A 26,216-nucleotide genomic window follows, 5' to 3' on the forward strand; every position below is an offset into this window, starting at 1 on the left:
TACTGCAGGCCACTTCAGCTGACTGTTATCTGCAGTTCAGCGGTTCTAATCTCACCGGCTCAAGGTTGACTCAGCCTTCCATCCTTCCGAGGTGGGTGAAATGAGGACCCGGATTGTTGTTGGGGGCGATATGCTGACTCTGTAAACCGCTTAGAGAGGGCTGAAAGCCCTATGAAGCGGTATATAAGTCTAACTGCTATTGCTATTGCTATTGCTGCTTGCCAGCTGACTGCAATTTGTCAGATCAAATCTCACCAGGCTCAAGGTTGATTCAGCCTTCCATCCTTCCAAAGTGGTATCTACACTTGAGGATGAAGTTTGAATTCCTCCTCCTCCCTCTGACCCACACGTACCTTTTCCAGCTGTTTCAGAGAGGATTTCAACTCTGCTCTTGCCTGTCATCATGAAAAGGAAAAAAATGTAAAAGGAAAAAGGCAAGAGCTGAGGTCAGGCTGAGCTAGTTGTTGCCAGAATCACCGTGGATGACTCTGCTTAACTGTTTAAAAAAGCCTCTTAAAAAGCGCCCTCTACAGGAGGAGGCAGGAGAACAACGTGCCTCACCTACGTCAGGAATTTTTAGGCTTTTAACCCGTGCGTAACTCTGCTCGAGTGATCATAAAATGCCTAAATTCAGACTAGATGAGGCACGTCGTTCTCCTGCCTCCCCCTGTAGAGGGCGCTTTTTAGAGACTTTTTTAAACAGTTAAGCAGAGTCATCCATGGTGACTCTGGCAGCAACTAGCTCAGCCTGACCTCAGCTCTTGCCTTTTTCCTTTTACATTTTTTTTTCTTTTCATGATGACAGTGGTGAGGCTCTGCCTCCCCTGTCTCCCCTGACTGCACGTCCCTGCCACACATTACTTCCTTGTCAGCATGAGATTCTTTCAGCTCCTCTTCAACAGCAGCATCATATCTTATTTTTCCATTTTCTTTTTTCATATTCTTTCCAATGCAGTTCTAATAAAGATGAAAAGAAAAATGGTCACTTCCTTTTACAGAGAGATGGAAGTAGTTGCATTCAAACACAATGGAGCCTTTATGTTCATTGGTGAAAACAATTGATTTCAAAGTAGAGGAGAGAGGGGGGGGAGGGAGGGAGAGAGTTTAAGAGTTTAAGAGTTTAAGAGTTTAATAAAATTTGTATGCCGCCCACTCCCATTGGGACTCTGGGCGGCTCACAACAAGACAAAGAAACATTTAAAATTTAAGAATAAAAAATACAATTAAAAGTCCACATCATCCATTCCATCTAAGCAGGGCAGGATATCAATCAACAGCCCCAGGCCTGCCGGAACAGCCAGGTCTTGACAGCTTTACGGAAGGCCGGGAGAGTGGTAAGGGTCCGGATCTCTATGGGTAGATCGTTCCACAGGGCCAGCGCAGCTACAGAGAAGGCCCTCCCCCGGGGGGCCGCCAGCTGGCATTGTCCGGTTGACGGCACCCGGAGGAGGCCCAACCTGTGCGATCTTGTTGGTCGTTGGGAGGTAAGTGGCAGGAGGCGGTCTCTCAGGTAGCCAGGTCCTAAACCATGTAGGGCTTTAAAAGTAATGACTAGCACCTTGAATCGCGTCCGGAGACCAATGGGGAGCCAGTGCAGCTCGCGGAGGATGGGTGTAACATCGGTGTATCTAGATACACCCCATATCGCTCACGCGGCTGCATTCTGGACCAATTGTAGTCTTTGAACACTCTTCAGGGGCAGCCCAGAGAGAGAGGGGGGGGGGAGAGAGAGAGAGAGAGAGAGAGAGAGCGCTATTTATACTGGAGACTTTCCCACTGTACATCTCTGTAAACAGCCATCCACACCATTTGTGGGCAGAGAGACATCTGAAATTTTAAGGGAATTTTATTTGTTGGAATTTGCCAGAAAGTGCTTACATTCACAAATAAAGCTATTTACAAAACACACCTTTCCCAGCACCAAACTTAAAGAGGCTAAAAGCCAAATAAATCGATAAAGACCACAAATCAGGTCAGAAGTTGCTTCGCTACTCCCGAAAACTGCTTTTTTGAAACCGCAAATGCATGTTCCCAACAGCACCGTCCTACTTAAACCAGAACTTACGAGAGGAGTCTGAAAATAATTTGCAGCCGTGGAGAATTTGTCTAGCTCAAAGTTAAAATGTTTGGAAACTGGTTTCCCAGAGCTGCAAAAAGAAAACCAAGTTCACTTAACCCCCAGACCCCAGTATAATTTGGCCAAGAAATTATGCTCAAGGGAGGAATAAAGTCTGAGGTTCAAAATGAATCCACAGATTTGCCCCTGCGAAACCGAACAGCAGAGGTGGGTTTCTACCAGTTCGCACCTATTCGGTAGAACCAGTTCGTCAAATCTACCAAACCGGTTAGAAGAGGTTCCACCAGTGGACCCGGAAAGCAGGACACACCTACAGAAGAGGTCCCAAAGATTTTTGAAATCCACCACTGGTCCTTGGATATGATTATTCTACACTATCATGCTCCTATTTATAAAACTCAGTGCCTCTGTGAAAGGTAAGGATGACTACTGCGTTTGTGGTGCAATCAGAACATTGCGTGTGTTGAAGTTGTTTTAACACAAACCAAAGATGCCTTTTAAAAAACAAGTTTGCATCATATTCTTATGCACACCAGTGCTGTGTGTGGGGTAATTTAAGGTGGTTCTGACAAGTGTCGTCGGCATCTTCATATCTGGTCACATGGGTGGCAAGCCACTCCCATCCGGTCACATGGGCGGCAAGCCACTCCCTTCCGGTCACATGGGCGGCAAGCCACTCCCACAAAGGAGGCCACACCCACAGAGTAGGTTCGAACAATTTTTGAAACCCACCACTGCCGAACGGTGTCCACTTTGGCAGAGGCTTAGAGGAATACCCCATATCTCCATGTCCTTGAAGGAAAGCATAAAGTCCCGCAATGAAGCTCATCTGTCTGTTCCTTTGCCTTTGTCTTGTCCAGATGTTTTTCTACTTCCCAGTCTAATCTACAGCTCTACTATATCCTGGTAGTCTCCCATGCAAATGTTATTCGAAACCGAGACTGCTTAGCTTCCAAGCGCCAAATAAGATCAAAACCAGGTCTGTCAACTTCCAGGATCCTTCCCAGTTAAAACACTACCAAGTTAAACATGAATAGGAGGGAAGGGAACCTAATGAATGCCAAAGGAGTTGCTGTGGGCACATATTGGTTCCCACTGAGAACTGCAGTGCGAAAGACTTGCTTCATTTTTTCCAAGGAAATAAATCTGGGCATTTAGAGAATGCAAGATTTAAGGTAGGTGTTGAAAGAAACGTCCTTCTGGGTTCGGCTCCAAGTGGGGGAAAAGACACTGGAGACATGGAGGCTGCTTGGAAAGATGGTTTATTGGTGGACAGGACCACATGGCTTGAGGTCCTGAACAGAAAAGGTGATCACATGCTTCAATGTTGGTGGAGAAGAAGAGAAGGAAGGACTGAGATGCTGAGTCCCTGGTTTTATGCCCTCTTTGGCCTTTGATCTTGAGCTTGTATTCTGATTGGTTGTCAGACTCCCATGGGGCCATGCAGGGACAACTCTCTAGACTGCGTTTTGAATCAAGGTTTGGTTGAGTTCTCAGATGCCATGTGGCGAGTTGGGTAAAGGGCCAATATTATGCTTTAATACCATTCCCCCTGGAGCTGAAGTGGAGAAGTCTTTATTATGTAAAGGGACTAGCTTGGCCTTCTTAATGGCCCATTGACAAAGTGGGGATGGGCAGGAAGCTACAGGCAGCTATTCTGTCTTTTAAAACCTGTTTCTTCCTTTTCACATCCAGAGAAATATTCTGCCTTTTCAATATTTCCTAGGATATTTCATTTTTTTCTGGGAGAGGGCTAGGTGATAACTTCCTACATAGGGATTTACAAGAAAATTGGTGGGGGCAAATTTGGACGCTTCATTCCTAGCAGTTCCACGTTAGGAAGAGATGAAGTCTGATAGACTCACTTCCTTGCTCAAAAAGAAAAGACTGCAAAAATATATCAACAGATTGGAAAACCTCTTGAGGGCATTTAAATGCAAAAGAACGGTAAATGGAAGACCTCTCTCTCAAGGGAGCCACAACGGAGAACGTAAGTCCAATTTACCTTCCCAAATTGTCTGTTTAATGTTTCCATTGGAAATTGTTTCCGATAAAGATTGAAACAGAGCAAATTTTACTTGAGATGTATATTCCTGCCTTAGATGAGTTTACCTGAGCATGATTTTGAGTTTCCCTTGTTGCCTTCTTTCTTTCTCTCTGACATTTGTGTTCTAGATGATGGGCTCTTTGTCTCCCAAATAGAATAGATGCCTAGGTGTACACAAATGTGTTGTGGCCCAGCAGGAGCCGTTGGAGCTGCCACCAGACTCCGACAGCGAGGGGCCCTATGAGTTGGCTCTGGAGGATGTGGAGGACCCTAGACAGGGTTCCGACTTCTAGCAAAGCGCAGAGAGGCTGGTTGGCCACCAGAAGGCACCTAAGCCCTGGACCAGTGGGGAGGAGACAAGGGAGAGTGAGCCGGAAGCCAGTAGTGAGTTGTTCCTGGATGCACACCATCGAGGCGCTAATAGGCATCAGGAACAATTATGCAATTACAGGAGGTGATTGCACTCAGCTGGTGGTCATTAGGCTCCTCTCCAGACTATAAAAAGCTACTTGTGCACACGCCCCTCTTTGCAGAAGTCAACACAGAATCGAATGTCGGAGAACTTTGAATGAGCTTGGCTGGCTGGATTACTGCCAAGCCTTATCTGTGTTTATTGCTACCCAAACTTATCTGTGCTGGGTTGTTGCCAAGGACCTGTTTGTCTGTTAATTAAATGCCGTAATTTATCTCTGGCTCGGAGTGTGCTTTGGTGTGGAACGAGGGGGGTCAGAATACAAATGTATTGTTACTAACATTTGAGTCTTTGACTTACCATTCATTCAGCGGCCAGTTGGAGTTATCAAGGCATCACGTGGTGATTACGACCCTCCTTTGAAATTCCCTGCCTGGACCCGCACTTTTTGCACACTTTGCTTCATGACCGCATCAATGGAAAATCTGGTCAGAATCGTCATTGTACGTTAAGAAATAAATAACATATACTTCACCTGGTAGCTAAAGACCCAGTGGCTATATTTACACAACATGCTCATTTAGTTAGTTATGTGTGAGACAGAGGTGGGTTCCTACCAGTTCGCACCTATTCGATGGAACCGGTCCGTCAAATCTACCGAACCGGTTAGAAGAGGTTCCACCAGTGGACCCGGAAAGCAGGCCACACCTACAGAAGAGCTTCCAAAAGTTTTTGAAACCCACCACTGGTCCTTGGATATGATTATTCTACACTATCATGCTCCTATTTATAAAACTCAGTGCCTCTGTGAAAGGTAAGGATGACTACTGCGTTTGTGGTGCAATCAGAACATTGCGTGAGTTGAAGTTGTTTTAACTCAAACCAAAGATGCCTTTTAAAAAACAAGTTTGCATCCTATTCTTATGCACGCCAGTGCTGTGTGTGAGGTAATTTAAGGTGGTTCTGACAAGTGTCGTCGGCATCTTCATATCCGGTCACATGGGCGGCAAGCTACTCCCATCCGGTCACATGGGCGGCAAGCCACTCCCACAAAGGAGGCCACACCCACAGAGTAGGTTCGGACAATTTTTGAAACCCACCACTGGTGTGAGAGTGAAAAAGTTGTGAAAACCCAGCCCATTTGCCTGCTTCACAATTCAGAATATCGTGTGAATGCAGAAAAAGGGTTAATTCGACAAACTATCTGGAGAGCAGCAAGGGGAAGGGAGCACACTCCGTGCCTTTAATTCTTATTATAAACAGTCCTATGACTGCCTTAAGAGGAAGCTGGAAATCATATCCTGATGGTCTGCAGTGCGCAGCAGAAGGAATTTAACACTTTTTCCTGGCGCTGGCAGGACGCTTGACGTGAGAGACAGACGGGATCTGCTGAGAGGTTGAAGTCTAGGATTTGGGGGTTCGTGTCATTGCTTCAGCAAAGAACATGGGTTAACACAACGGAAGAGCTGGATTATTGTTTTGGACGCGGAGGTGACCAGCATGCAGGTAAGACAGTGGGACATTGAATAATAGACCAAGAGGACAAGTTACACACAAGTCCTTCTCCAGCAGTTTCAAAAAAAAAAAACCTTGCCAATTCTAATCTATATATAGAACAAGGTTATTAATGTGGGCTATTTTTTTTATTCCTTTTGACTTTTGGTTTGGAGAAGCTTTGTGTACAAGAAGCAGTGTGTCTATGCAGGAAATAATCCATTCGGTTTATAAATATTGGTGGTGGGGTGTGTGTGCATAGCTGTTTAATCTTCACGACAAAATGGAATTGAGTAACATGAAAATCATTAGTAGGGGATTAGCTTTCCATACCCAACCAATGCCCAGGTAGACTCAATTCTTGAAAGTGTCCTTGGTTCCACTTCCTTCCATGGCATTGCTCATATGGGGTTGTCTCATGTCACGTTGGTGGCGGACCAGGGGTGAGTTCCGGCAGAGACACGCGCACACGCATGGGCCGTCAACTAAAATTGTTCTGCACATGCGCAAAAGCAAAAAACCAAGATGGCGGTGCCTACAGCGACGCCTATGGTGCGCCTGTGGCAACGCCGGGAGAACCGCTGCCGGTTCCAGCCACCCAGGCCGCCAAGCTACTACCAGTTCAGCCGAACCAGTAGGAACCTACCGCTGTGGCAGATTGGTGATAGCGTTGATTGCTTCTCCCCAGTCCTACATCCTACAGGCTCAATTCTCCGTTCAGAAGTAGGAATTCAAATGACAGTAAAATATTGAACCAATATCAACATTTCTACCTGAGCCGGGCAGTGTCTGCCCATGTGTAAAAAGACAGTTTAAGGGATACAGACTGAGAAATCATCTTTCAGGAAAGGTCAAAGGGGAGAGAGAGCCAGGAATCTGACCTTCTCAATGGCAGACCGTTCACTGGGGAATTCTACCTACCTACCCATCCATCCTAATTGCATATCGGTGAAGTTATCTTGCTCTTTCTGGAAGATCTCAAGACATTTCCTTCAGGGATTCAGGGCTGAAGATGCAAGTTAAATGGATGCGTGACCCGACAAATGCGCGCCCAACAAAAGCGTGCTGACAAAACCGCGGCGAGAAAACCGCAATGTCAAAATCGTGCCCACAACAGCGCACCCACAAAAGCGTGATTACGGTTAAGATAAGGGTTAGGGTTAGGGTTAGGGTTAGGGTTAGGGTTAGGGTTAGGGTTAGGGTTAGGGTTAGGGTTAGGGTTAGGGTTAGGGTTAGGGTTAGGGTTAGGGTTAGGGTTAGGGTTAGGTTAAGGGTTAGGTTAAGGGTTAGGATTAGGTTTAGCGTTAGGTTAAGGGTTAGGTTGAGGGTTAGGTTGAGGGTTAGGTTAAGGTTTAGGTTTAGGTTTAGGGTTAGGGTTAGGGATAGGGATAGGGTTAGGAATAGGGATAGGGTTATTACGTTGTTTTCGCGTTGTTTGTTGATGGTGCGTTTTTGTCGGCACGCTGTTGTCGCCGCATGGGTGTGGGTGTGATTTCAACATTGCGGTTTTCTCGCTGTGCATTTGTCGTGCGTGCATTTGTCGGTGAACCAAATGGATGCAGCCAATCCAAGGTGGACTATTGTGTGGTTTAGAGGCCAATACAATGGGTTTTATTTTGATGGTTTGAATCTTTGTTTTATATGGTCTATCTTTTATCTAGAGGTACCTAGATGCCTAAGAAGAGGCAGGATATAAGTTTTATTGCAGTGGTTGTCCCACCTGTGATCTGCAGACTCCTGGGGGGCTGTGATGTCATCACGGGGGGGTCTGCCAAGGGGTGTGTGGTGAAGAAAAGGTTGAGAACCACTAAGCTATTAGACAGCATAAAAATCTATGGGATTCCTAGAGTTGAAAACAATTTGCTAGTACAATAATAAAATAAAATAAATTTCCCCTGGGTAGCATTTGTGGGTCTGTTTAGAGTTTGGTCAGTTCATTTTTATAAGTATGTGAAAGAGAATTTCTCACATGCATAATGGAAGGCAGATATGCATAATAAATTATTATTATTATTATCTGTTCATAACAATGTGAAGTCACAGCTGCCAATTCTTTAGCTAATAATCCTCAAATTCTTTCCAAGAACCTAAGATGTTGTAATGCATCAGCATCGTATCTGTGCAAAATCTAAGAGTATAGTATAGTCTTTTGCAATTGATAGATAGACATTTTTTTTTGATGTGCGGGTAATAAAGATTGTCCTCAACTTATGACCCCGACTGAGTCCAAAATTTATGTTGCTAAGTGAGAAACTTGTTAAGTGAGCTTTCGCCCCTTCTATGTATGACTTTTCTTGCCACATTTGTTAGGTGAATCACTGCATTTGTTAAATTAGTAACATGGTCGTTAAGCGAACCTGGTCTCCCCATTGACTTTGCTTGCCAGAAAATGGCAAAAGTTGATCACGTGATGCTGGGAATCTGCAACCGTCATAAATATGAGTCAGTTTCCAATTGTTGGGATTTGGATCAGGTGATCGTGGGAATGCTGCAACGGTCATAAACGTGAAAAATGGTCCTGTCGGGTTTTTTCAGTGCTGTAACTTTGAATGGTCATTAAGTGAACTGTTGTAAGTAGAGAACTATCTGTATTATGGTTCATTGCAGAAGTTAGCTAGACACTCAGACTCTATTTGGCATTTTTATCCTGTGACCCGTCAAAACCGCGGTCCACAAAAGCGTGCTCGACGAAAGCGCGCATTTGACGTCATCACAGCGCGACGAAAAAAATTAAAAATTGAAATAAAAATAAAATTACACCAAGCCGATTCACATAAAGGTAAGGGTTAGGTTTAGGGTTAGGGTTAGGTTAAGGGTTAGGGTTAGGTTTAGAGCGTTAGGGTTACGTTTAGCGTTAGGTTAAGGGTTAGGTTTAGGGTTAGATTTAGGGTTAGGTTAAGGGTTAGGTTTAGGGTTAGATTTAGGGTTAGGTTAAGGGTTAGGTTTAGGGTTAGATTTAGGGTTAGGTTAAGGGTTAGGCTTAGGGTTAGGTTTAGTGTTAGGTTTGGGGGCGGTTAGGGTAAGGTTTTCGCTTTATTTTTACATTTATCGATCACAGCGCGAGGTTTTCGTCGCGCTGTGATGACGTCACGTACGTGCTTTCATCGAGCGCGATTTTGTCGTCCGCGGTTTTGTGGTGGAACCTTTTTATCCACCTATCAAGTCCTTTCCAAGGACCCTGGATAGGCAGATTCTGTTGCTTGACGTTGTTAAGGGTCTTGTCACAGGAGGTTAAGCTGTTCCAAGAACCCTCACTTGCCATTGACTGATTGGTGATTTTGTCAATGTGGATGGTATTCAAGTGGTGCTCTAGGAGTTTTGGGATTCCACCCCAGGCGCCTGTTACTATTGGTACAATAATTTTATTTGCAGGTCTTTGAGGTTTGCTATTTGTCTTCATATTTTTTTTTCTTTTACATTCTTTATTTTTTTAGATACATTTTTATTTTTTTTAAACAAAACAACACATACAAAACAAAGCAAGAGAAAGAAAAAAGAACAACTTTCCTCCATATCATCAAGCATGTCGTTTGGTTATACTGAGCCCAGGTGGCGCAGTGGTTAGGGTGCAGTACTGCAAGCCACTTCAGCTGACTGTTACCTGCAGTTCAGCGGTTCAAATCTCACTGGCTCAAGGTTGATTTTGCAGTATCCTTCCTCTGCCATGACCACCAAGTCACGCCAACAGAACCGGTAGTAAAAAAAAAATTTGAATTTCACCATTGCTCTGTAGGGTTGCACAAGCACCCTCTTCTGTTTTTGGATAAGCAAAATCTGACTATTTTAATACAATTTCGTTTCATTTCAAATTTGTGGGGTCCTTGGTTCTCTTTGAGCTTGGTTGATTTTTTGCAGATGTTTCATTAACAAACTACGTAACATCATGAGTTCTAGTAGGGACTGGGGTTTGCTCTTATTTTATATATGGTACGTACGTACGTACGTACATACATACATACATACATACATACATACATACATACATACCAGTGATGAGATTCAGCTGGTTCGCACCTATTCGGGAGAACCGGTTCGTAACTTTCTAAGCAGTTTGGAGAACCGGTTGTTGGAAGAAATCTTATTTTATTTTTCCCCCCACTTTCCAGGGCTAATCCTGTAAGGAAGGCAGGAAGGAAACATTCTGGTGTTGTTTCTAGCCTAATCTTTATTGCCCTGCTTACAGAAACTGCCTGTCTGATTAACCCTTATTACATTGTCACAGCTAAGGCGAAGCGCCCATCGACCTGAGTTGACCACAGCCCCATTGTCACATGACTACCGAGCTTTGCCTGCCCAGCTGGTTATTATGGCAGAGAACCGGTTGTTAAATTATTTGAATCCCTCCACTGCTACCACTAGTGCTCCTCACATTGGCTTGAAGGGATTTTAATGTTTATTATTTTTCAATGTAGGCTGGCGGATAATTTTGATTTCTCAGACCTCTGAGAGGACATGAGAATCCCCTGAGAAGATCCTAGGGCCACATTCCAAGAAAAACTGCCAAATGGTGAAATATTAAATGCATCTTCCACTTTAAAGTATACATTGTCTTAATGTATAAGATAATGTTTCCATGCAAATACTATCAAATGAATGCCAACTGATGACTGGCATTCTGATTATTGAATGCTAACTGATTAGAGATAAGAGGTGTATTAGGGGAAGGGCCGGAATTCGATGCTTTTCCTCCTGTGCTGCAATCTTGAAAGAGGAGGGGGAAAAATCCTTCTCTGATATTTGATGGAAGAATATTGGTCAACGGCACCAATAGAGCAACTTTCCTCTAAGCAATACAGGTAGCCCTCGACTTATGACCACAATTGATTTCAGTTGCTAAACAAGACAGTTGCTAAGGGAGTTTTGCCACATTTTTTTTTGCCACAGTTGTTAAGTGAATCTGGCTTCCCCCCATTCACTTTGCTTGCCAGGAACCAACTAGAAAAGTTACAGATGGTGGTCATTTGGCCTCAGGACAATGCAGCGGTCATAAAGACATGCCAGTTGGCAAGGGTAAGTGTTGTGACTCAACAGAAGTTTGCTGTGAGTTGAGTCGGGATGCAGGAATAACAATGCAGCTGGGGCTCGTTAGTGTGGTCTTCTGGAGATAAAAGGAGTGATGGTGCCACGCCCTGGTTGCAGAAGTCAACTTTCATCGGTCGTTCGTGGTTCATCGTTCATCGGTCGTGGTTTGTTTGTGAGAGGCACTTGGATAAGTGGTTTGCTTTCTGTAACCCTGATTCAAAGAGACACTTGGAGAAGAGATTTGCTTTCTTTCTGAACACCTGGTTCTGCCGTAAGAGATCTTTGTTTTTGCATTCTGTTATCTTCTTGCCAGAGACTTTATTTATGTTTATTTTGGGCTCGCAGCCAGTGGAAGCCAGGACTGATAAAGTTATTTCCTTTTAAGTCTGTCTGCCTGTCGTCTTTGAACGAGCGGAGAAGGGGGGGGTGAGAACAGGTAAGCATGAAAAACATCATAAGTCACTTATTTCAGTGCTGTTGTAACTTTGGACAGTCACTAAATGAATAGTTGTAAGTCAAGGACTACCTATATGGGTTTCAGAGAAAGTATCCTCCTCAAGGCCACTTAAGAAAGATATGTTAAAAATCTGTTGCAGACATAAACTTAATAGTGATCAGTCCCTTTCGAAATGATGTTTAAAAACAACTGAAGGTGAAACGCATTAAGTGTAGATACATATTTTTGGCTCTTATTGTGCAATGCGTGGCTAATTAAATGTGGCTTGGAAAGCAGGTGCATGGGATTACAGCTGCAACTGGCTTGTATCTGATCTCTTGCAAGGCGTATCTCGGAAAAAATAGAATGATTTGCTTGAAATGAAATAATTTGGCAAATGGGAGATTCCCACTGGTCCTTATGTGTTAATAATTGCCAGCTCTCACGGCTAGGCTTGCAAGGACCTTGTGTTCTTCTTTTAATCTTTTTTGTTCAAACTAAAATTTTAATACCTACAAGGACTTCCCGAGTTTTGCAAGAATTTCATGCCCTTTAACTCCATTCAGACTTACTTCTGAGTAACTCTCTACTGAGTAACTAAGTAATTAACTGAGTAAGTGCACCAGTGTGCCTACCGTTCCTGTTCTAATATTCCCTTGTATTCGTATTCATTTCATGTATTCATAATCATGATTATACTTATATCTGTTATCCAATTCATGCTTGATGAAATAAATAAACAAACAAATAAATAAAAAATAAATTTTATGCACTAGCTGGCTGACAGAGACTGGAAGAGGGTGTAGTGATTTTCTGTCCTTCCTTAACCAACTTGTCTGAAAGTAATCATGTTGGCTGGTTCCGGATCTCCCACTGCTAACAATAAATGCCCGCAGCTATTTTAATCTCTTCTTCTGCTCTTGAAAGCCAGAATGAGAACAGGGACAGGGAGAAGGGGTGGGGGGGTTAAAGAAGCTGTGATGAAATCCAGATGGAACTGCCCAAGGGGCCTGGGAGTGGAACTCTGTTTATACAGGAACTGGAAGCTTCATCTGTCCAGGGTTTATCTCTTGCTCTCCTTCCTTCTCAAACCCCATTGCAATTGTTAATCCTAACCTAAACTGGCGGTATGCCAATTGTGAAGTTTGTAAGATGGGAACACCCTGGTTTCTGTCTTCGTTGCTTCTCACTCCCAGAAGAGAGAGGTCTGAGAAACTGAGCCATCTCACGTGTGAGACTCATATCAGTTTTGTTTTCAGTTGGCTCCAAATACTGACCTGCAAAGTGGAGTTTTCTCAGGGGTGGACTTCAAAATTTGTAGCAACGGGTTCTCTGCCCGGTTGCTGGGTGTGCAAGGGTGTGGTGGGCGTGACCTAATCGGCCTCCTCCACCATGGCGGGAGACCCATTTTTTGCCGTCCCCGGACTCTGGAGGTTTTCCTTGAGCCTCCAGGAGGGTGAAAACAGCCTCTGGGAGGGCGAAAACAGCTTTCTAGAGCCTCCTGGAGGCCCATTTTCTGCTCTCCCGAAGCCTCCGTGCGAGTTCTGCACTTACCTGGCATCCAAAACAGGCCTCGTGGAGACTCCTGGGAGGGGAGGGGTGAGTGGGCCCAGCCAGGAGTGGGATTTGGGGGTTTGCCGAACCGCGCAGAATCTTTGCTAGAGGATTGTCCAAACCCAGGCGAACCTGGAACAGCCCTCTCCTAAGTTTTCTCCTCTCATGAGTTACGATAACAAAAAAGCCCAATGCAAGTTTTATATCATTTGTGTAAGCAGGTGGCGCAGTGGTTAGGGTGCAGTATTGCAGGCCACTTCAGCTGACTGTTATCTGCAGTTCGGCGGTTCTAATCTCACCGGCTCAAGGTTGACTCAGCCTTCCATCCTTTCGAGGTGGGTGAAATGAGGACCCAGACTGTTTGGGCGATATGCTGACTCTGTAAACCGCTTAGAGAGGCCTGAAAGCCCTATGAAGCGGTATATAAGTCTAACTGCTATTGCTATTGCTATTTATTGTGCATTCTTTGCTGCTAAGGCCTTATTGGATTTGAAGCTGTTCATCCTCTGCTTTGTAGGTCTTCTGAGAGGAGGACTTGTTTCCGATCCACCCTGCTGACGGCTTTTGCCTCTTTTCCCACAAATATGGAGCCTCGGTCCTCCGTGTCGGTGCTACTGTTACTGAGCCTGGCCAGGCCAATTCTCTCAGGTCCTGAACCAATCACTGGACCAAGATGTACCTACACCTTCATCTTGCCCCAGCAGAAGTTCACGGGAGCAGTGTGCTGGAGCAGTGTACGTCCTCCCGCTGAACCTCCAGGTCTCAATCGTAGTGAGGTGGAAGAGCTCCATGTCCAGCTGAGCCGGCAGAAGGCCCAAATGGATGAACTACGGCGACTGGTGGAGGTGGATGGGGCTATGGTGACTGAGGTCAAGGCATTACGTAAGGAAAGCCGCAATGTGAATGCGCGGGTGACCCAGCTCTACACTCAGCTGCTTCACGAGATCCTTCAACGCCGAGAACGACCAGTGCAGACCACTCAGCTTGAATGGCGGGTAGCCAATGCTTCTGCTGAGGCCGCACGCGTGGCGGCCAGTTATCGTCAACTGGAGGGGAAGTACAATGCTTTGGCAGTCCTTGTCAACAATCAGAGTGCCCTCATCAGCCGCCTAGAGAGAGAGTGCCAGCAAGGAAGAGCAGGCAGGGAGATGCCCCCACAGGTACTGGTTTGCAAGTTTGCAAGTTTAATAACATTTATATGCCGCCCAATCCCGTAGGACTCCAGGCGGCTTACAGTACAGAAATAAATAAATAAAAATGCAGAGAAAGAAAAGATATATTTAAAAACAGTACACCAGGCACTCCGTTCTAAATGGTGCTGGACCATATTTTGGGGTCAACAGCCCCAGGCCTGCCGGAACAGCCAGGTTTTAACGGCTTTCTGGAAGGCCGAGAGAGTGGGAAGGGTCCGGATCTCTGCAGGTAGATCATTCCACAGGGCCAGGGCAGCTACAGAGAAAGACCTCCCCCGAGTAGTCGCCGACCGGCATTGCCCTGTCGACAGTACCCGAAGGAGGCCCAGCCTGTGAGATCTTATGGGTCGTTGGGAGGTATGTGGCAGGAGGCGGTCCCGCAGATATCCAGGTCCCAAGCCATGTAGGGCTTTAAAGGTAACAACCAGCACCTTGAAGCGCGTTCGGAGACCGATGGGAAGCCAGTGCAGCTCGTGGAGGATAGGTGTAACATGGGTGTACCTAGGTACACCCGATATCAGAGGGAACTGGGACTCAGGAACCAGAGGGAGGACAAGAGGGTAAGACTATGATACTTGATTCTCCCTGCAATTTAAAAACCATGTGGCAGCATTACTGGAAGCAAACACTGAAACCGAGATAGCTAAATGTAAATTCTGCTTCCAGAGCTAGGCTGGGAGAGACTAAACAAATTGGTGCCATTAGCCTTGATATGTTTTCTTAATAAATTACCCCCATCCGGAAACCCAAAGACGTTGTTACACTGTGTTATCCATCAACTCCTATGAACCCACAGGAAACCTGTGTGACAGTAATCATAGGGTGAAAGCCGATGTGATTTGCACCACCCACATTTTCAGCATTCCAAGTTAATCTGTTTTCAGACCACCAGGGTGGGATGAGCAAAAGACTTCCCCCTCCACACTTCAGATCTAGCATCTTGCTTTCATTTTAATCATCTACTTAAATATTGTTTAGAAACAAAATATACACAGCTATTCTATGGGGCAGGGGTGGGTTTCTCCTGGTTCGCACCGGTACGCCAGAACCGGCTCGTGAAATTTAGCGTACCTTTTGGAACCTGTTCCAAAGAAAGGAAGGAAGGAAGGGGGAGAGATACACAAAAGGAAAGGAAGAGATACATACAAGAAAGGAAGGAAGGAAGGAATGGAGGGAGAGTGAGAGAAAAAAGAGACAAAGATAGGAAGAGAAAGAAAAAAGAAGTGGGAGAGAGAGAAGAAAGAAAGAAAGAAAAGAAAGAAAGAAAGAAAGAAAGAAAGAAAGAAAGAAAGAAAGAAAGAAAGAGGGGGAGAGAGACAAAGGGAAGGAAGGAAATAAATAAAGAGAGTGTGTGTGAGAGAGAGAGAAAGAAAGAAAGAAAGAAAGAAAGAAAGAAAGAAAGAAAGAAAGAAAAAGAAAGAGAACTTATAACCACAATTGAGCCCAAATTTTTGGTTGCTAAGCAAGAGCGTTGTTAAGTGAGTTTCACCACATTTTCCAAGTTGGCCATGCCCACCCAGTCACATGACCACCAAGCCATTCCCACAAAACAGGCCACACCTACAGAATAGGTTCTCAAAATTTTGAAACCCACCACTGCTATGGGGGCATAATGTTCTTCAAAAGCACTGCTGTATGGTTGGGGGGACCTTTTGGTTTCTTCAAAAAACTGGCCTTCACCAATTTCATGCTTTCCGAATGTGTTTTGGAGAGCACCAGACAAAGGAAGGATGGACTTCTATACATGTATTGTAGCCCCACCTTCCCCCACAAATCGAAAAGATTTGGGTTGCTCTCCGTAACTGGTTATGTCATAGGCAGCAAACAGCAAGTCTGCCTTATCCATGAGTCATCCGTCCCCCCCCCCCAAAAAAAAATCATCATTGGAAGAGTTTTAGAGTTCAGATGAGATGATCTAAATTGGATGTTGCTCCCTGAGGAAATGATTGTTGGCATGAGATTGCTCCTCCTCTTCACACAGCCACCTTTGGCACCAGTGGTACCACACAACCCTGCGAGCACCTCCAATGAAAACAGAGCCCACATTGACACCATCAATGATATCCAGCGAGACCAGACAGCATCTGCTCAACACTGGTCGGACAAGGCTCCGTCTCCACTGGATGACACTCCTCTGCTCCCTGCTATTGGGCCCACCAAATCTACAGGTGAGGGAGCATACAACTGCCAAAAAACACAGCTAAAGTTGTGCTTAGCAGTCTGTTGCCATGGGGGGAAAGTGACCAGATCCTAGGTAACCCAAATGGGGAGGTAATAATCTATTCCTAAAGTGGATAGTGCAGTGTTCCTTTATTTCCTCTCCACCCACCAGTGAGAGAAATCTGAGTTACATTTCTATATGATATTGGCATGATGATTTATGTTTCATTTTCTGTAGGGTTCAACTATACAGTTACTCCACCCAGGGCCGGATTTAGAAAAAAAGAGGCCCTATGCTATTCCACTTATGAGGTCCTTTCACCTCCCATTTTTAAGTTTGTAAGTTACATGAGAAACAATAAAATACATCATTACTGTGATATATATCAATATATATCAATATATATAGCTGGCCTCCCGACGGAGGGCGGCTCTGCTCTACGGCAAAGGCAGCGAGGCCAGCCGCCTCCCCTGCTGCGCTCAGCTGCCCCGCTCGCTCCCCCCCTCGCCCTCACCTGCCTGGCCGCTGGTGGGCTCCGCGTCGACGGGGCGGCTACTGGGAGCGGCCGCGCCTCTCGCCCGACCGCCGGTGCCGGGAATGTGGGCAGGCTCCCCAACTGCCGCGGCGCTGGAACGATCTTAACCAATACATTTTTATGTTTGTTTATTAGTCATATGCGTAGAATTTCTCCTTATTTTCGGTTCAGTGTTTTAGTGTTCGCTGTTTTTAGAATAGTGTAATTTTAATTTTCCTAACAATTTGAATGTAGGCCCCTCTTGATCTTGAGGCCCTAGGCTGAAGCCTAGTTAGCCTATAGGAAAATCCGGCCCTGACTCCACCCATAATTTGAAGTAAAGCAGTCCAGGAACAGTTTAATGTTACTTATCTGTGTGAAATACAGATTAACATGTAGAATTCTTGGGATGTTCATGCCAGACAAAGCATAGACATTCCAAGTCTTCTTTATCTTGTAAACAATTTGCCCCTTTTCTCGGCACTGCCTTATCCCCTGGCCCAAAATATAAACTGCAAGCGTTTCATGCTATTCCTAGCATACTTTCAGACTGCCAACGAAGGGATGTTCCATTCCACAGATGTATTAGTTTGGTTTTGAAAGTTGAAGTACAATTATAAACCACCATGAATAGCTTATTATAGTTTAGAAGAAGTATTCATACTCTCAATGCAGAGTGTTGGCTTTATAACCTCTCCCCACCCAATACTGCTCACCCTTACTTATTCATGGGGCCTCCTGCTTCTTCCACAAAGCATCTGTTGACCAGAACCAAATTAAAAAAAAAAAAAGATTGCAGTCTACATTGAAACTACATCCCATCCTTTCCATCTTGGGGACCTAAGCCCTTGATCTGATGTTCTAGTTTGGCTAAGCATCAAATAGTATTTGCTAAGAGAAACCAATGATTTATTGGTAGGCTTTCAAAACTGACAAGGACCTAACTGCCAGAGCATGGCTTCCTAGTATATAGGAGGCCCTTAGTGCAGGAAGACATTCCCTCTGTCTTTCTACGGAAAATGTGGTTTATGGTTAAAAGCATGCCTGCCACAAAGCAAAATATCAACAGTGGTTCCTTAGACCATTGGTTCCCAAACTTGGCGACTTTAAGACTTGTGGACTTCAACTCCTAGAATTCTCCAGCCAGCTCTGCTGGCTGGAGAATTCTGGGAGTTGAAGTCCACAAGTCTTAAAGTCGCCAAGTTTGGGAACCACTGCCTTAGACCAAAATGTAGTGTTTTTCTAGAAGCCACAACAGCATCAGTCACTCTGGAATAAGCTTTATTTTGTTTCCTGGGCAGGGCCTTGGTCTGACTGCCAAGCAGCTCAACAGGATGGGCAATCCACTGGCATCATCATGCTACAACCAGCTCATGCCCAGGGTATCATCCAGGTCTGGTGTGACCAGGAATATGATGGAGGTGGTTGGACAGTGATTCAGCGGCGCCAGGATGGATCCGTCAATTTCTTTACCACTTGGCAGCATTACAAGGTTGGAGGATGTGGCTCCTGGTGCCCCCACAAAGGGAGGAGCTGTGAGGTGGATTGTGGGTTACAGTTGGGTGGAGAGAATCAAATTGTGGGTTACAGTTGGGTGGAGAGAATCGCAGGATGCATGCTTACTTGAAGTTAGCATTAGAGAGCTGAAGTCACACAGCAAGGCTGAGGATGAAGAGCTATACATGATGAAGCTAGGAGGCAGGTTCATAAACTGAACTTCAGTGGATGGTTATAAATATCAATCACGAACCTCAAAGCAGAAGACTTTGGGACCTGGTTAGCGTTATAGAAAAATGGTTATAAATTTATATTTATCTTCCATGAGAAGGAATTGGGTTATCCAAGCTAAGATTGTTTGTACTTTAGATCTTGAGAAAGCCTTAATGAATGGATTCTTCCATAACGTTAAGCTTTCGGTTTCGATTTCGATTTATTAGGATTTGTATGCCGCCCACTCTCGAGAGACTCAGGGCGGCTTACAGATAAAAGCAGGAAGGGGGAACACAGAGCCGAGATGGCGCAGTGGTTAGAGTGCAGCACTGCAGGCTACTTCAGCTGACTGCAGTTCTGCAGTTCAGCTGTTCAAATCTCACCAGCTCAGGGTTGACTCAGCCTTCCATCCTTCCGAGGTGGGTAAAATGAGGACCCGGATTATTGTTGGGGGCGATATGCTGACTCTGTAAACCCCTTAGAGAGGGCTGAAAGCCCTATGAAGCGGTATATAAGTCTAACTGCTATTGCTATTGCTATTGTTATATAAAAATTAAAAAGAACAGACATTAAAATTTCACAACATTCATATAGCTTAGAATGGGGCTGGATAAATCAATAGCCCCAGGCCTGCCGGAAGAGCCAGGTCTTAATCGCTTTGCGGAAGGCCGGAAGAGTAGTAAGGGTCCGGATCTCCACGGGGAAATAATTCCATAGGGTACACAAATATCATGGTACACAAAGCACATTAAGACAAAGATACACATTTTGCCTTAGTAGCATACCAGAGACATAGGGATGTTCTCTTAAGCATCCTGATGGTTCCAGAAATGCCAGAAGATCTGGATATTGACCTGGCATTGTACAAGTGCATGTTCTGTGAGTGAAATTCCTAATTTCCCACTACGGTTGTACTCCAGAGAGAGTCATCTGCCTTAATGGCACGCTGCTAATCATTTGCTTGCTGTGTTTTTCTTAGAATGGTTTTGGAAACCTGGAAGGGGAGCATTGGCTGGGCCTGGAATCCATTCACTTGCTGACCCACCAGGGCTCATACATGCTGCGTATATTAATGGAAGACTGGAGTGGGCGACAGGTACAGGCTGAATACAATACCTTTGCTCTGGAGCCCGAGAGTGATTTCTATCGGTTACAGCTGGGAAAATATCAAGGCAGTGCTGGAGACTCTCTCTCCTGGCACAATGGCCGACAGTTCAGCACCCTTGATCATGACCACGATGCTTATTCAGGTAAGAGGGCATAATTGCTGACAGAAACTGCTGGAAGGACGCATCAAAAACTGAGCAGGAAGGACTATTGATATAACAAATAGTTTGGTGTAATGTTTAAGGAGGTGGACTGGAAACCAGAAGGCTTAAGTTACAATCTTCCAAGAGCCAGGAAATCTGGCTCAGTCACTTGGGCCAGTTATTCTTTCTCAGCCCAAATCACCTCAGTGTTGTGAGGAAAATAGGAGAAAGGAGCCTTGTGGATGTTACCCAGTGGTGGGTTTCAAAAATGTTTGGACCCTCTTCTGTAGGTGTGGCCTGCTTTCCGGGTCCACTGGTGGAACCTCGGTTCCACCACAAAACCGCGGACGACAAAATCGCGGTCGACAAAAGCGCGTATGTGACATCATCACAGCACGACGAAAAAGATCGAAAAATGTAAAAATAAAGCGAAAACCTTACCCTAACCCCCCAAACCTAACCCTAAACCTAACCCTAAACCTAACCCTTAACCTAACCCTAAACCTAACCCTTAACCTAACGAAAAACGTAACGCTAACCCTTAACCTAACGCTAAATGTAACGCTAACGCTCTAAAGCTAACCCTAACCCTTAACCTAACCCTAACCCTAACCCTAACCCTAACCCTAAACCTAACCCTTACCTTTATGTGAATCGGCTTGCTGTAATTTAATTTTTATTAATTTTTATTTCAATTTTTCGATCTTTTTCGTCGCGCTGTGATGACGTCAAATGCGCGATTTTGTCGATCGCGCTTTTGTGGTCCGCGGTTTTGACGGGTCACGGGAACCTCTTCTAACCGGTTCGGTAGATTTGACGAACCGGTTCTACCGAATAGGTGCGAACTGGTAGGAACCCACCTCTGATGTCACCATGAATTGTATAGAGAAGAGTTTATACACATTGTATTTGAATCCCTTTCATTCTCCTTGGAGCGCAGATTGATGGGTGGGAGCCTTTTATTTGTTTCCTCGTGAAAACTGCGAGGAAAGCTCCAGCTCAACATCAGCCAGCTGGGCTGAGGCAGCTATCAGAACCTGCTGGCCAATGGGGCATCCCGCTGGTTGCTTCCACATGATAGTAAAGCAGGAGAAAGCTATTGTGATGGGACAGGGAGGCAGAACTATACCATCTAGAACAGAGGTGGGTTCCTACCAGTTCACACCTATTCGGTAGAACCGGTTCGTCAAATCTACCGAACCGGTTAGAAGAGGTTCCACCAGTGGACCCGGAAAGCAGGCCACACCTACAGAAGAGGTTCCAAAATTTTTTGAAACCTACCACTGATCTAGAATCATCAATATAAATTTGTGGCCAAAATATGGCACTCACTTCACCTCATGGATTCCTAAGCTAAATCAACATGTGCAGATCGTAAGGATGGAGTATTGTGAAAGGTGATTGTTCCGTCTCTGAAGAGAATGGTTAAAGGGTTAGCTTTGTTTTTCCAAAATGACACAATAAGTGTGTGTGTTTTTCATATCTTTAATTCAAAAAAAGCCCAGATTGTTAAATGTAGTAAGAGATGAAACTGGTCCCAAGACCATGATTACATTTATAGTCAGATTTCAGCCAGTTTAAAATATTTTGACCTATAAAATCCATATGTTGTCTTATGTACATCAAGGAGACTTGGAGGCTTCTATTCTCCTGCAAAATGCATTATGATTAGGTATGCTGCCTCAGCAGAAACTTTCATTTTTAGGAGACAAAACTTTTTTTTCAATTTATTTCTGGAAAATCAAAGATTTCCAGGTAGAAGACTCAAAAGGCCCCATGCAACTAATCTGTCTTTTCCTCTTGAAGACTTTATGTTGTAATTTATCTGAACCATAATAGGAAAAACACGAAATAGAAATAGCAAGCTAGCACAAACTTGCCTAGACAGAATTTTCTATTGGAGGCAGAATGGCTGCAAAATAAAACCCTTGTCTGTTTTATGATTTAGCAGCTGACGTGTATTCTGGCCCAAGGTATATCATATTAGCTTTCAGTCGGGTCAATTGGTTTTATTTATGTCTTTGAAAGATAGTGTTGCCTCTTATTTTCCATTTTGTTGTGGAGGGGGAAGAGCAAGAATTGTGCTACATAAAAGAATACTGAGTGTCTAGAATGTGCAGTTCACAAGACATTAAAGGAGAACTTAGGTGGGAAGCAGATCAGTGGTGGGTTTCAAAAATTGTTCGAACCTACTCTGTGGGTGTGGCCTCCTTTGTGGGAGTGGCTTGCCACCCATGTGACCGGATGGGAGTGGCTTGCCGCCTATGTGACTGGATATGAAGATGCCGACGACACTTGTCAGAACCACCTTAAATTGCCTCACACACAGCACTGGCATGCATAAGAATAGGATGTAAACTTGTGTTTTAAAAGGCATCTTTGGTTTGCGTTAAAACAACTTCAACACACGCAATGTTCTGATTGCACCACAAACGCAGTAGTCATCCTTACCTTTCACAGAGGCACTGAGTTTTATAAATATGAGCATGATGGTGTAGAATAATCATATCCAAGGACCAGTGGTGGGTTTCAAAAAATTTTTGGAACCTCTTCTGTAGGTGTGGCCTGCTTTCCGGGTCCACTGGTGGAACCTCTTCTAACCGGTTCGGTAGATTTGACGAACCGGTTCTACCGAATAGGTGCGAACTGGTAGGAACCCACCTCTGAAGCAGATTAATATTTCTGCAGCAGTAGTAAACTTGCTTAATTCTGCCTCAGGTTTCTAGAAGGGAGCCTGGTTTAAAAGATTTCACTTTTGATTATTTTTCTTTCTGTCTCATTTGTCTTCACCCATTGCAAAGTTGGTTCTAACTCTTTCTCCCTCCCCCCCTTCCAATAATTGGAAGTTATGTTCATTCCAAACGCTGCAAAACTAGAAAGAAACACACTGCACCAGGGGTGGGATCCTACCGGTTTAGCAATTGCTTACTAAAGATAAGCATGGATAGAAGCCTTTGAAGGCCTTAAGAAATTGTGAGCACCCTTTCCCTGCTAAGGAAGGGCAATATTTTCTCTATTTTTTTTTTTTTTTTTTAGAAATTGCATTACATGCTAACACGAGATTGGGCTGAAGCCAGTGGAAGGCAGGGCCAAAAATCAGTTATTCCCTCCTTCCTTCCCTAACATTTGCTGGATTTGCTTGATGTTTGAATGTGTTATCTTCAAAAGTAATTTCAATTACTTTTCAAGGGCAGCCCTTGAAGAGTGTTCGGAGACTTCAGCTTGTCCAGAATGCAGCCGCGCGAGCGATCGTGGGTGCGTCTCGGTACACCCACGTTACATCTATCCTCCGCGAGCTGCACTGGCTGCCTATTGGTCTCCGGACACGCTTCAAGGTGCTAGTCGTCACTTATAAAGCCCTACATGGTATTGGACCTGGGTACTTGAGAGACCGCCTCCTGCCAATTACCTCCCAAAGACCTATTAGATCTCACAGACTAGGCCTCCTCCGAATTCCATCTGCTGGCCAATGCCGATTGTCGACCACCCGGAGGAGGGCCTTCTCTGTGGCTGCTCCGGCCCTCTGGAACGATCTCCCCGTGGAAATTCGGACCCTCACCACCCTTCCGGCTTTCCGTAAAGCTGTTAAGACCTGGCTGTTCCGGCAGGCCTGGGGCTGCTGAGTCCCATCCCCACTCGAATTGGTGTGTTTGTTGAGACCTTTTAAGCTAGTTCTGTATTGTTGTCTGTCTTTGTTCTTCCTTTTGTATTGTTCCCTTCCCCTTCCGGTTTTGTTAGCCGCCCTGAGTCCCTTCGGGAATAGGGCGGCATACAAGTTGAATAAAACCTCGAACCTCAAACCTCAATTAGGCCAAGGCACATCAATTAAGTTCTATGTGACACAGTGGCTTCCCAGTTTTGCTCTAAGTTACCAAAAATTTATGGCATCTTAATTCATGGTTTGATCTCCTCCTCCCGCCCTCCCCCTCCTGCCATTTACCTCCCAAAAACCGATAACATTGCACAGATTGGGCCTCCTCCAGGTGCCATCGGCCGGTCAATGTCGGTTGGCGGCTCCCCGGGGGAGGGCCTTCTCTGTTGCTGTCCCGGCCCTATGGAATGATCTCCCCGTAGAGATCCGGACCCTTACTACTCTTCCGGCCTTCCGTAAAGCTACGAAGACCTGGCTGTTCCGGCAGGCCTGGGGCTGTTGATTATTATCCAGCCCCACTCTAAGCAGTATGCATGATTTGTAATTTTTAAAAATTGTACTTTATTTTTAATCTTATATGTCCCCTTGTCTTCTCTGTAAGCCGCCCAGAGTCCCTAGGGAGTGGGCGGCATACAAATGTCAATAAACCTAAACCCCTATTCTTTCTGCCTAGGGAACTGTGCCCATTACCAGAAAGGTGGCTGGTGGTACAATATGTGTGCCCATTCCAATCTCAACGGCATCTGGTACAAAGGCGGTCACTATCGAAGCCGTTATCAGGATGGAGTCTACTGGGCAGAGTTTCGTGGTGGTGCCTACTCCATCCGTAAGGTAGTAATGATGATCCGGTCTACACAAGGCAGCTAAGCTCCATTCTTATCTGCTGAAAAGATGACAAAGCAGACCAAAATCCAGATGGATGTACTTTACAAAAGAATTCACTGAACTCTGGAAACACACAGTGCCTTTTTTTTATTAGCTGACCTCAGGAGAAACATCTTTAACTTGTCTATGCAATACACAGATTGGCTGAGAGCCTTGTGCTTCCCAGATTCTTGCGTCTCAGCCATTTTGCAGCTTCCATAAAAAGTATTGCTTTTATCTTTCATCAAAAGAAGAAAAATGCCAAAGATATCTCAATAGCAATAGCAGTTAGACTTATATACCGCTTCATAGGGCTTTCAGCCCTCTCTAAGCGGTTTACAGAGTCAGCATATTGCCCCCAACAACAATCCGGGTCCTCATTTTACCCACCTCGGAAGGATGGAAGGCTGAGTCAACCTTGAGCCAGTGAGATTTGAACAGCGGAACTGCAGAACTGCAGTCAGCTGAAGTAGCCTGCAGTGCTGCATTTAACCACTGCGCCATCTCGGCTCGAAGTAGGACTTTAAACCATTCAAAAGTCCTTGAAATCTGACCAAAAAAAGAAAGAAAGAAAAAGTATATTGAGACCCCATGTGGCAGAAAACAACATTCTGCAGTAGTGAAAGAATCACATTTGAAAAATATTTTCGGCTTTTTCCTGATATAGTTCTCGTCACCCACCTTTGAATTGATTTTTTTTTTAAAAAACGATACTTGGAAAGTGTCAGGGTAAAAGAAAAATATTTTCATCACCAGAACACGAAAAGACAACTTAGATTTTGACTTACGCACAAGGTAGAGTTGAAAAGGTAGGGCACGAAAAAATGTTCCCAGGGCAAGTTTCTCCTGTGTTTAAGTGCACGTGGGGGACATAGCTTTGAAAATGCACCTTCATCCTTATCCTGGCATTGTGCAAGGCGAAATTCACTCAAGTGCTCCAATCTGGCTTCAACTGGGGTCTTGCAATGAGAATGCTGTCATTTCCAACTTTCCTGCATGCTCTGTACACTTTTGGACATTAAGGGCTGGTCTTCCTGACCAGTTTTTACTCACTGTCTTACTTCCTGGAAAATATATTGTCATCCCAGGGTTTATTTTTCAAGGGTGCTTTTATTCGTGGCACGACAAAACCGCGGTCCACTAAAGCGCACCCGATTAAAGTGCGTACATGACGTCATCAGCAGCGCGACAAATACGACCGCGGAGAAAAAAGGGCGCTTTAAAAAGCGCTTTTAAAGCAAGCCGATTCACATAAAGGTAAGGGTTAGGTTTAGGGTTAGGGTTAGGTTTAGGATTAAGGGTTAGCATTAGGTTTAGCGTTAGGTTAAGGGTTAGGTATAGGGTTAGGTTTAGGGTTAGGTTTAGGGTTAGGTTTGGGGGGGTTAGGTTTAGATTTACGCGTTAATTTTAAGTTTACCGCTCACAGCGTGCTGTTTTCGTCGCGCTGTGATGACGTCACGTACGCGCTTTCATCGAGCGCGCTTTAGTCTACAGCGGTTTTGTGGTGGAACCCTTTTATTAACTCTGCTGGATCTTTTATCATTTCATGTGGCTCATATTCTATTTCCCTTGCCTGCTCAGATTAAAATTCTATTTCAAAGAAAATAAAATCCTGAACATAAAAACATGCAAACACAAATCCTGCAAATGAAGGCCAGATGAATTTATTATGGATAACACTGACTTGTCCACTTGTTTTTTCAAGGATCCTTTTAACTCCTCCTAGATCTTTGTTCCATTAAAAGGTGCAATGGCTTAACAGCTACACAAAAGAAGCACAGGGACAGTTCCTTCCGTTCAGGTGGTCCAATCACAAAGCTGTAGCAAAAA

At 44.8% G+C, this 26,216-nt stretch overlaps 1 protein-coding gene across 1 annotated transcript; it reads left to right on the top strand.

Moving 5' to 3' along the window:
- Nucleotides 1–5,625: 5,625 nt before the first annotated feature.
- Nucleotides 5,626–24,645, top strand: ANGPTL6 (angiopoietin like 6). The gene is made up of 6 exons (XM_032211481.1): nucleotides 5,626–6,042; nucleotides 13,560–14,202; nucleotides 16,217–16,403; nucleotides 18,212–18,402; nucleotides 19,600–19,870; nucleotides 24,196–24,645. The coding sequence occupies exons 2-6, from the start codon at nucleotides 13,627–13,629 to the stop codon at nucleotides 24,387–24,389; spliced, it is 1,419 nt and encodes a 472-aa protein (XP_032067372.1). The 5' UTR covers nucleotides 5,626–6,042; nucleotides 13,560–13,626; the 3' UTR covers nucleotides 24,390–24,645.
- The last annotated feature ends 1,571 nt before the right edge of the window (nucleotides 24,646–26,216 follow it).

This window comes from Thamnophis elegans, chromosome 2 (assembly GCF_009769535.1).
Source record: "Thamnophis elegans isolate rThaEle1 chromosome 2, rThaEle1.pri, whole genome shotgun sequence".
Classification (NCBI taxonomy): Eukaryota; Metazoa; Chordata; class Lepidosauria; order Squamata; family Colubridae; genus Thamnophis; species Thamnophis elegans.